The following is an 11626-nucleotide window of genomic DNA, read 5'->3' as shown; positions in this document are numbered from 1 at the left end:
TCCCCGCGCGGGTAGTCTAGCTGTTCCGGACGAGGGGGCTGCCACAGTTCGTCCAGTCGCCCCGGGCTCTTGCTGTACGGGTCTCTAAGAGAGACTTAGGGTTGCTGCTGATTTGATTTGTTTCCGCTCGCAGGTCGCCGGCTTCGCTTCGCGTCGATGGCGGAAGAAGCAGCTGCCAATGTAAGCATCCCGCGCTTGCAATTTCCCCATACTTTTATCTTTGGGTGTATGGATGTCTTAACTAGTGACTGACATGGTTCTGTTTACGGCGGCAGGCGAAGAAGGAGGAGGAGGAGTTCAGCACCGGGCCCCTGTCCCTGCTCCTGATGAGCGTCAAGAACAATACTCAGGTGAGCCGAGCCGAGTTCTTGCTTGTATCGTCACCCCAGCTTTGCCAAGAGCTGGGGTTTCCTTCTTTCTGCACATGTTTGTCTGCACCTGCTTGAATTGAACACTCTCTGGTGTCCTAGTTGTTTGATATTGTGCCTGAAAATCCAATCGCCTAGTTGCTTGTGATGAATCCTGCTGTGGAAGTCAACATTGGTTTAGTCAATTGTGTTTGCTAATAGCGCTGCCCTCGCAGTGCTGTCAAGTTAAATGCCCTGGTGCGTAATATGCGAGTAATCAATTTAGTTCCTGTGCAGCGTATAGTCCTAGTGTTATTACGGCATATAATAGGTCCTTTTATTAATAACTGAAACAAATGCAGCTCTGTAATCTGAAAGTTAATTCCATTCAGTTTGGGTGAATCATATTTTCTGTAACCTGAAACTTAGCACAACTCTGTACGTATTGTTGCAGATGAACTGTAGTTTCGTGATTTGCCTTCGGCAATAATGATGTGCTCTTTGCCCTGCAAAATTATAAATTGCCCCGGTGCGTAATGTGCGAGTAATCAACATTGTTTCTGTGAAGCATGTTTCTCTGCAGCATTTGTCCTAGTGCTATTGATGCTATACGATACACACTTTTTATGAAGTGAAACAAATGCAACTGTTTAACCTGAAAGCTCTCTTTTGTGCAATGTTGGTTGTATGATCCCTGCTCTGCAAGTGAGCTGTGGCTTTCTTGAATTGTGTTTGCTAATAGTTCCTGTGCAGCATCTGTCCTAGTGTTCTCATTGCGTATCATAGGCCCTTTTATTAACTGAAAGAAATGCAACTCCATTACCTAAAAATTATCTTTTATCAAAGTTCTTCTCTTGTCTGAAATTTGAAGGTGATGCAATGGTCCTGACTTGATAATATTGTGTTGTATTATGACAAGTGCAATTCTGTGTTGGTCATATTGCTGCGTGCTTCATGCATGTACCACCGCTATGGTATTATATGGGTACTAAATTGAAAATGTCTGGAATTAAAATTGTTGTTGTCGGTTGTGTTGTCATATACTAAAGTAGGTTGGTCTGTGTAGTAGCTAATGTAGAATTGGCTGCAAGATTAGTGACTGACTGTTTAATGAAGCCTCAATGTTTGAAATGTGTAGCCAGTTATGAACCCTTGGGTGAGCCCAATGCACACCATGAACCTTGATGGAGTCAAATAAAAAAGGTGCTATTAGCTGATCCGCTTGATAGCTGCTACAAGTCTTATTGTGTATATGTCTGCGTGCTTGATGTGATTCTCTACTTCTGTAGGCAAGCTGTTTTACGTAAATGTTTCATGTGTGTAACCTTACACCTTTGCTTGCCGCAAACACGCATGTATAATAAATAATGAAGAAGTAGATCTCTAGGTGACTGCTTGTCTGCACTTGCACTGACTACAGACGATGTTTCCCACATTAGCCGTTGTACCTCAGGTGCTTATCAACTGCCGGAACAACAAGAAGCTTCTTGGTCGTGTGAGGGCATTTGACCGTCATTGCAACATGGTTCTTGAGAATGTTCGGGAGATGTGGACTGAGGTATGTGCCCATTACCCCAACTTCCGCGCTGCTTCCTTATCTTCGAGCTTATTGCTGTGACTGTTCACTAACATCCACTGCTCTGGTTACAGGTTCCAAAGACTGGCAAAGGCAAGAAGAAGGCCCTTCCAGTGAACAAGGACAGGTTCATCAGCAAGATGTTCCTCCGCGGCGACTCGGTCATCATTGTTCTAAGGAACCCGAAATGAGTTAGACGACGACGACACCTCGTACGCCCGGAAGAGTCTTTGCTGTGTAGTCGCTGTTAAGTTTGTAATACTGAATACTCTAAAACAGCGAGTGTTTAAGAGATGATATCAAGCAGAGATTTAGCAGTATCGATTACTGGTTCAGTGTTGTAGTTTGGGATGTTCTGAGTTTTGCCTGTCCTGTATCTAAATTGCACTCGTAGTTTCTACTCAGATCATCAATATATCGGCAGGAGACAATTTATGTTTGTGAAATGTTTGATTTGCTGTTGATTCCGAGTTCATCGAAATTTTTATTGCCCACCTTGAAATTAGTGATTGTCCATCTTAACTTGCACCGTCGGTTTCTATTAGGATCATCTATATATCAGCCGAATACAGTTTTAAAATATCAAATATGTTCAATTTGACATTGGTTTTGAGTTTGTGAATTTGTAATTTTTTGCCCACCTCTGTACAGGGCTTTGTCGTTTGTTCATCGTTTTTGTCACTTTACATGGATTAATATTTTATATTTAGCGAGAGAACTAAAAGAAATGTGGTCTAGAAAACAAAAACACAGATAACAGGATTAGTACCTTATTGGTTGTCATTAGGCATAACGGGGTCCATAGCTCAGTGGTAGAGCAATTGACTGCAGATCAATAGGTCACCGGTTCGAACCCGGTTGGGCCCTCCCATGTTTGCTTCTTTTTTTCTTTTTTGCCTCAGCCATATGCAATACTTGTGTCGCTATTACGTCTTCAGTTTTACAGTTTCTATTCCATATTCCCATGGATTCTAAAAAGATTTAACTCGGGGAATGAGCAGCAATCTCTCAGCTATGGTGGGACGCCTATATAAAAGCAAAACAGAAACACAAGGCTCTTTACGTTTCTTCATGTTGTCACCTCTGTTGCCCATCATTGGGTTTGTACAAACTCTTTTTCTATCAATGCACAGAAACACAAGGCTCTTTACGTTTCTCATGGAAAAAAAGTGTCTCTCTTCTAGCCTGACAAAAAGTGTCTCTCTTCCAGCCTGACAAAAATCACAGTGCCAACAAAACTCGCACACTACACATTCTCTTACATCATTTCATTCTATTCGTATCGATGAATAGTTGGATATCTAAGACCAGTTCAAATTACATCTTCTTTAAGGACAAAATTCAAGTTTCCATCTCTCTGCCTCATCTTTGATGACCCTAGGGCCATGGAGGAGCAGTGGGCCCTTGGTTCTTGCTAGCGGGAGGTATGTTTCTTTGTTTTTGGGTGTTTTTATGAGTTTGTTCAGGGTTAGTAACCTGCTCATGAAGACAGTCGGTGGCGGCTCATTGACCGGTGGAATAAGGTTCTCCCCGACAAGCCTCCGTTCTGGAGATGTGTCTAGCGTAGTCGAAGGGAGTCTGAAGGTGTGTCGTCTGCGGATCTTTTTGGATCCAATTTCTGTTTGTGTGTCTATAGGTTGGATCCTTTTAATCTATACTTCCCTTCATCGGTGAAGGTGGTTATTCTTGTGCATTGGTCCTGCAAGGCCTTAGCACGGCGAATTTTACTACAATAAGTTTGGCCCGACTTCGATGAGGGGGGAAGGTGACGGCGCTCGTGAACGAATGAATGCATGTTGTACAACTACGGAGTGTGTACAACTACGAAACGAGAACAACTACTTCCTCTACTTTGCACCGAACGAGAACCGTCCCGTTTGCACGCTTCGAAGGTATAACCCTGAGACGACGCTCGTGAACGAATGAATGCATGTTGTATGAGATGCACCCTTGTTTTGCCTCGAGTCTGAACTATCGGTGCACGTCGCCCCTCTTTTGCCTTGCCACCGACATGTGGGAACCCGGTATCCGGGAGCGCCCCACCATCTTTTGCACGCATCCACACACTTCCCCTTTGCATCGGTATCTCAATCGAGTACCGAAACCGGAACGTTGCCGTGGCACCGTTACCGTTATCGTTGCCGTGGCACCCCTTTTCTTTCCACCACGGTGACAAATGCTTCATAATGCTCTTGTCAACTTTTAATAAAAATTGCATAAACTTGCACATATCATCCGCATCATGATAACAATATTTAAAATGTTTAAAATTGTTGTTGCATTAAATTGCTAATGCATATGGGGATTTACCGGATTTGTTGTTTGTTATAGCCGGCCCCATTTAAATTGTTTAAATGGTATAGTTTTGTTATGCTTCACCTCTTGCCATGTTAACCAACATTTAATATTGTTGAGTACCTAACCGAGAGAGAACTAAATAAGTCATGTGGTGTTTTCTTCAATATGCAACTCCGTTGCATATTGAGCTCCACTTAATTTGTAGTGTTGTTTGTTGCACTTTGCCATGCCATGCATATTTAAACCGGACATGCATCGTATTTGGTTGTGCATCATGCCATGCTTATGTGGTAGTTGTTTTACTATGTTGTTTGCTTCTTTCCGGGTTACTTCTCGCGTTAGCTTCGATTTCGTTCCGGAGTTGTGAGGATTCGTTGGACTACGTCCGTTTGTCTTCTTCATGGACTCGTTCTTCTTCCTTGCGAGATCTCAGGCAAGATGACCATACCCTCAAAATCACTTCTATCTTTGCTTGCTAGTTGCTCGCTCTATTGCTATGCCTATGCCGCGATACCTACCACTTTCTATATCATGCCTCCCATATTGCCATGTCAAACCTCTAACCCACCTTGTCCTAGCAAACCGTTGTTTGGCTATGTTACCGCTTTGCTCAGCCCCCTCTTATAGCGTTTCTAGTGCAGGTGAAGATTGGAGTTTGTTCCTTGTTGGGAACATGGATATTTGTTGGGATATCACAATATCTCTTATTTTAATTAATGCATCTATATACTTGGTAAAGGGTGGAAGGCTCGGCCTTATGCCTGGTGTTTTGTTCCACTCTTGCCGGCCTAGTTTCCGTCATACCGGTGTTATGTTCCTTGATTTTGCGTTCCTTACACGGTTGGGTTATAATGGGAACCCCTTGACAGTTCACCTTGAATAAAACTCCTCCAGCAAGGCCCAACCTTAGTTTTACCATTTGCCACCTAAGCCTTTTTCCCTTGGGTTCTGCAGACTCAAGGGTCATCTTTATTTAAACCCCCGGGCCAGTGCTCCTCTGAGTGTTGGTCCAAACTAGAGCACCGTGCAGGGCCATCCCTTGGCAACTTGGGTTACGTCGGCTCCTGTACGCTTAGCTTATCCGGTGTGCCGTGAGAACGAGATATGTGCAGCTCCTATCGGGATTTGTCGGCACAGCGGGTAGTCTTGCTGGTCTTGTTTTACCATTGTCAAAATGCCTTGTAATCGGGATTCCAAGGCTGATCGGGTCTTCCTGGGAGAAGGAATATCCTTCGTTGACCATGAGAGCTTGTGATGGGCTAAGTTGGGACACCCCTGCAGGGATTTGATCTTTCGAAAGCCGTGCCCGCACTTATGGGCAGATGGGAATTTGTTAATATCCGGTTGTAGAAAACCTGAAACCTTAACTTAATTAAAATGCATCAACCGCGTGTGTAGCCGTGATGGTCTCTTCTCGGCGGGGTCCGGGAAGTGAACACGGTGTTGGAGTTATGCTTGAACGTAATTAGTCTAGGATCACTTCTTGATCATAGATTCTCGACCGTGCCTTTGCCTTCTCTTCTCGCTCTCATTTGTGTACGTTAGCCACCATATATGCTAGTCGCTTCATGCAGCTCCACCTTATACCTTTTACCCTTCCTATAAGCTTAAATAGTCTTGATCGCGAGGGTTTGAGATTGCTGAGTCCCCGTGACTCGCAGATTACTTTCAAAACCAGTTTGCAGGTGCCGATGATACCGTGCAGGTGACGCAACCGAGCTCGGGGAGGAGCTCGATGAAGTTTGTGTTCGTTATGTTGTTCCGTTTCCAGTTGATCAGTAGTGGAGCCCAGTTGGGGCGATCGGGGATCTGTAGCATTAGGGGTAGTCTTCTTTTATTTTGGTTCCGTAGTCGGACCTTAATTGTATCTGTATGATGTAATGCTTTATTCATGTATTGTGTGAAGTGGCGATTGTAAGCCAACTATGGTATCCCTTTCCTTATTCAGTACATGGGATGTGTAAAGATTACCCTCTTGCGACATGCCTACTATGCGGTTATGCCTCTAAGTCTTGCTCCGACACGTGGGAGAATAGCCACATCGTGGGTGTTACAAGTTGGTAACCAGAGCCTTCCCCGACTTAGGAGCCCCCTACTTGATCGAATCGCTGGCGTTGTTGAGTCTAGAAAAATGTTTTGAGCATTTAGGATTATATATATAGGAGAGTAGGATTCTTTTTACTCCTCAGTTCCTTCATCACTCTGGTGAGGTATCCTGACGTAAAGTTTTGACTCTTCTCTTCTCAAATTTCACTAATTTTTTTAGGATCACGCGGGTATCTTGGAATCGTTCCGATGGTTTTGTGATGAGAACATTGTTCTTGGTGCCTCCTGACATTTAGGGGTTGTGGCAGTGTCCCGGGGAGTTGAGCTCCGAGGTGTTCTCGTCACAATTTTATCGTTGCAATTCTGGAATACACGAGTTTCACCAACAGCGAAAATCTCTTTTATGCAGTTGTTGGTGACATAACCTCAACGCCACCCAGTAATGGGGCGGGAGTTCGGGAATATTGCCATAACTCGTATAACGAATGCTTTTCGAAGGTTGAGGTAAATGATTTCCGAAGGTATCTTGGTTATGTGTTGAAGGATGGATACCGCTGGATGTAGGATTTGCTAGTTTTGGGTGAGATATTATGCTTCCCCTGTATCCCCAACACCTGATTGCATAACCGGAAAGTTTTGGGAGTTTATAAGTGGGAATTCAAGTAGCTCTTAGGATATCTTTCCGATAGATGTATGATATGAAATTGGGGTTCGACGTCTAGTGGTCCGCCTATCCACGGTTGGTTTTACAGTGGTCTCGTTGTGTCTTAAAGAGTCCTTGGCTATGCTGACTCGGGGATGCTTCGTATGTCATGTGCACTGCCTTGTACATGATGGTATTGTATGATCGAGCCCGTGTGGGCCCCACCACAAAAACTTCGGACGAAATCTCTATCATATGTTTGTTCCGGCTTATTCTGCAAGCCAATCCTTTGTTTTGTCTTGAGTTGTGGTATTCGAGTTGCTTCGAAGTCAAGTGTTGATTCCATACCTTTCCTAAACGGTGTTCTCATACTTCGATGTGAATACCAATCCTTCTTGATCATCGAGTTTGTCATGTTAATTCTTTTTCAACCGGTGTGCTCCTCTTCAAATGGATCCAATCTTGTCAACTTTCGCAAGATCAATTATCGGTTCTTCTCGACGGTGTTTGTTTCATCCGTCTCCAAGTTGCCTTTGTTTTCCTGCCCACCCACCCTTTTTCTTCAAGGACTCGGATTTCTTAATTCGTTATCCATTTTATGGATGTGAAGGCTCTCCATTCTTTTCAATCAACGTTCTTACCCGGTGGTTCTCTTGAAGATGCTCTACTCATTCATCATTCTCCATTATTTTCTTCTCCGGTGGTTTTCAATTCAAGCTTTCGGTGTTTGATCACATTCTTTTCCTTGTTTCAAATGTTTTCTCGTGCCGGTGCACCTCTTAATCATCCACTTCTCGCTATTCAATTATTACGGAGTGTTGAAGATATCTCAGAAGATTCGTGTTCCCACTCTGCATTCGTTCAAACTTTTGCGAGGATGTTATCTCATTCAAGCCATTTAATTCAACCGGCGCAATCTCTCTTTCAAATCGTTCGACGGTGTTTCTTTTGAGTGGTCCCTAACCCACAGGTCTTTTTCCAGGATCTTACCTGACTCTTTTCTTTTACCGGAGCTATTCTCAAATTATTCAAAGTTTGACGTAACAATGAGTTATCATCAGTCAAATGCCTTCTCCAAGATCTGTCAAATTCTTATCACCGTGGGCTTAACCTTTCTATTCGTCATCCCGGAGTATTTCAATAATTCATGGTGGTGTTTCTCGTCGTCATTCTCAGATTTTGAAGACCGAAGAAGAGTTTTTCCTCCAAATCTTTCCCGTTCTCTCAAGACTCGTGGTTCTAGCTTGATGACATCCTCTCATAATTGTTTTTCGATTGTGAGAATTCTTTTCACCCATCCGGAGAATTTCAGGAGTCTTTTCAGTTTGATTCTCCGAAGCCCATCATTTCAGAAGACCTATTCACTCTCAGCTTTCAGCTATCATTCTCCAAATCTTACCGGTGCATCATTCAATATTCTCTAATCAGCTCGTGATCTCTTCGTTTCAGTTGTATCTAAATCCCCTCAAGTATCCTCATTCGTTCTCTAATTCTTACCGGTGATTCATCCCTTTACTTCGTTCATTTTAATTATTATGGTGGGTCGTTCAAGATCTCTCTTCCTTGGTTATCATATCAATTCTTTCGTTCTTTCCAATCCCACCGGTGGTTCGTTGAAGACCTTCCCAAGTTGGCACTATATCTACCTTAATCTTTTCTACGAGAATAAGTAGTTTGCTAAATCCGCTGCTTACCATCAATCTAAATTGGTGAAGGATGCGCATAACGTAATTCTTATTATTGTTTCATACAAGTGATCTAATTTCTTCTTTCGGGAGTGGTTCATCATATCACATTCTCGGTTCGAGATGCTTTATCTTTTCTTCCAGAGTTCCAAGTTTCCACTTTATCTCATCATGAAGATCCATCTTAATCACTACAAGGCTTCACCTTGTGTTTTCAACTTCTCTTTCTTTCTATCATCCTTTTGTTATCGGAGTTCTTCATGGAGGCTCTACATGATGGTTCATCAAGGATTCCTTTCATTCTTTAATTGTTCATCAAGATTTCTCTCGAAGCTATGATCCACCAAGCTATACTTCAAGTATTCTTCATCTTGCATTTCGAAGTGCAATTATTTCATATCTCATCTTTTGAGATGGTGTTATGTCACTGTTGATAATTTTCCCTTCGTGTTTCATGATTCACATGTTTTCAAGAGTGACATATCTAAATCCATCATTTTTTTCTCTTCGCTCAAGACTTCTTCTCAACCAATCAATATCTTCTTTGGGATTATCTTGTGTCATGTTTCACCTAAAGCCTTCCCTAAGAATTGTTGCTAATTATGGTGCTTATAAATGATCCAAGTTCTTCATTTATCCTCCCGGTGGAATAAGCTTCTCGTTTCCTTGTCGATATAAATCCAATCTATTGTTTCGTTAGTGGCAGGTTTTCACCTCAAGTTTTTTTGAGATGTTTTCCATAAGCCCTCAACAAGCATGGTCTTTTCATTGTTGATTTCCCTACAACTCCGTTCAATCCTTCTTTTAAGGATGCTCTCTCAAATTCATTTGAGGTAGAACATGTTGTTTTCTTCTCCGTTCTTTTCATTGCAGTCTTTCATTTCTTCCGGAGGCATTGTGATGATGCTCTCTTCACTCATCATCTCGTATTGTGAAGATCATGTTATTTCCTTTGCTTATCCATTCAACCGGAGTGTCGTGTTTTCATTCCAGCTCTCTCATCTTATCAAGTTTTACCTCCCTTCTCAACCGGAATGCTGTCTGAAATCTTTCTTACCCCTTGTGCCATTATTTCAATAGTTCCGGAGGCAGTGTTTTGTTGATTCATCAAGTGTCCTCTCATCCTTGTCTAGTTCATGCTCAAATTCTTCCATTTACAGTCAAAGTGTTGTCCAAATTATATCAGTCTTATTCCTTCTATATCTTGTTTTAACCGGGGTGTTGTGTCTATCATTCCTCTTCTAACCGGAGTCTCATCCAAGTGCTTTCATATTGCAAATCTCATATTCTTTACCTTCCATTTCCATCCGGAGCGTTGCCGTAATTGATCTTTATCATTCCTTGTACATCTCGTGTCAACCGAGGTGCTTGCATGTACTTCTTGTCCATTGCAACCCTTTTCTCATGTCTTCCAACCTACAGGGTTCTCGTGATGTTCCTTGTTCCTCTTTTTCTAAAGGAGTGTTTTTGACTTTGTTCACCTTCGTTGTATCCTTTCTCGAATTTGTTCAACCTCGCATGGTTCTTTGGTTTCACTCATTCATCAAAGAAGCAACTTAGTTTTACCTCTTCTCTTCCTCTTCCTTTTCCCTCCGGTGCCATCCTAGATCTCGGGATGAGATCCTCTCGTAGTGGTGGAGTGTTGTAACGCCCCAAGACCGGAGCTTCGGTTGCCTTCCAGGGTTTCCGGGTTTCATCGTGTGTTTTGTTTGGTTCTTTGCATTCATCTTTGATTCTTGTGCATTGCATCATGTCATCATGCAACCCGTTTTAAAACTCTCTAAATAAATTGCATAGACTGTTGATCTATTTAAATTGAGGGAACCCACATGGTGGTTTCTCTTTAAAACATACCCTCCCAATATTTAGGGAGCTATTATAAAGTATTCCACTAATTTGGAATTATCCACAACCCACTTGCATATAATCACATGCCTTTTTCCCGCTTCAAGTTTGGTCCTCAAACTTTGCCCATATCTTCTTTCATCGCTTTCCCGATCTCCACAAAAATTCCAAACATTTTTGGACTCTCCAAAAATGTTTTTCTAATTCAAACTTATTTGAGTCACATTCAAATGTGTTTGAATGCAATCCTTTCAAGCGGTGCCAAATGCATTTTCTCGGAACGAACTCATTTTTATGAGTCCGGGAGATTTAACTGCATGCCCAAATTGTTTCTCTAACCCCCCTCCTTTTATTTTTTTCTCTCCTCTCTTTGCTTTCTGTTAAAGGGAGTTGACAGAGAGAGAGAGAGAGAGAGAGAGAGAGAGAGAGAGAGAGCACAGCCCAGCCGCTGGCCACTTGGGCCTCCCACCAGGCCCATCCATTCCCGCAGCCAATCCTACCTCCTGGGTCGGCCACTAAGGCCCACTTCTCCCGTAACCTAGCCTCGCCCGAACCCCTCTGCCTCTCGATCCCCAATGCCGCCGCCATCTCCCTCGCATGCATCCGGATCGCCATCTCCCTTGATCTCTCTTTCACGCACGCAGGCGCATCCTCTCCTTTTCTCATCCCGCGCGCCGCTCCTCCTCTTCTCGCTCTCTCCCTCACACAGTGCCGCCAACCTCTCTCATCTCCCTCGATTTGATCCCCTCACCCCCTCCTAGCGCCGCCGCCAGGGCACCGCGCCCGACCCTACGCCACCTCGTCGCGCCGGCCGGCCACCGGAGTTGTAGCCGGCTGCCACCCCACAGCTCCCTGCCTCCTGCTCCCTCCTTGATTCAGTCCGAGAGGAGCTCGAACCCCAAGCCGACCCCGAGCGCTTCCTCGGAACGAGCACGCCCCTATCTGTGTCCTCCCGAGCGCAAGACAAGCAGCGTCGCCACCGGGAATGGACCCATCAGCTCTGGGTTCGTCTAGCTCTGTCCCTGCCGGAGCTGCGCCTAAGCTCCTCGCCTCGTCCGCGCTGGAAGCAGCCTCCCCCGCCCCAGCATCGTCGCCGGCCACCACCAGCATCTCCAGCACCGCCTCTTGCTGGTCACCTCCACCCCTGGACCCGCTGGTCCTCCTCGTCACCGAGCCGTGCACCTTT

General features: G+C 44.1%; 1 protein-coding gene and 1 non-coding gene across 2 annotated transcripts in view; both read left to right on the top strand.

Moving 5' to 3' along the window:
- Positions 1 to 2398, top strand: part of LOC119270672 (small nuclear ribonucleoprotein Sm D2-like) — a 2881-nt gene extending 483 nt beyond the window's left edge. Inside the window, exons 2-5 of the mRNA XM_037552712.1 lie at positions 134 to 180; positions 276 to 350; positions 1801 to 1905; positions 1998 to 2398. Coding sequence (XP_037408609.1) covers positions 157 to 180; positions 276 to 350; positions 1801 to 1905; positions 1998 to 2114 — 321 coding nt within the window. The 5' untranslated portion in view covers positions 134 to 156 and the 3' untranslated portion in view covers positions 2115 to 2398. The remainder of the gene's footprint in view (positions 1 to 133; positions 181 to 275; positions 351 to 1800; positions 1906 to 1997) is intronic.
- A 320-nt stretch (positions 2399 to 2718) lies between these two features.
- TRNAC-GCA lies at positions 2719 to 2790 on the top strand. The gene has a single exon. It is a non-coding gene; the product is annotated as a tRNA-Cys (tRNA).
- Positions 2791 to 11626: the final 8836 nt, after the last annotated feature.

Source organism: Triticum dicoccoides, chromosome 3A (assembly GCF_002162155.2).
Source record: "Triticum dicoccoides isolate Atlit2015 ecotype Zavitan chromosome 3A, WEW_v2.0, whole genome shotgun sequence".
In the NCBI taxonomy this organism is placed as follows: Eukaryota; Viridiplantae; Streptophyta; class Magnoliopsida; order Poales; family Poaceae; genus Triticum; species Triticum dicoccoides.
The sequence above is the reverse complement of the archived record's forward strand: the minus strand, read 5'-3'. Positions and strand labels throughout refer to the sequence as shown.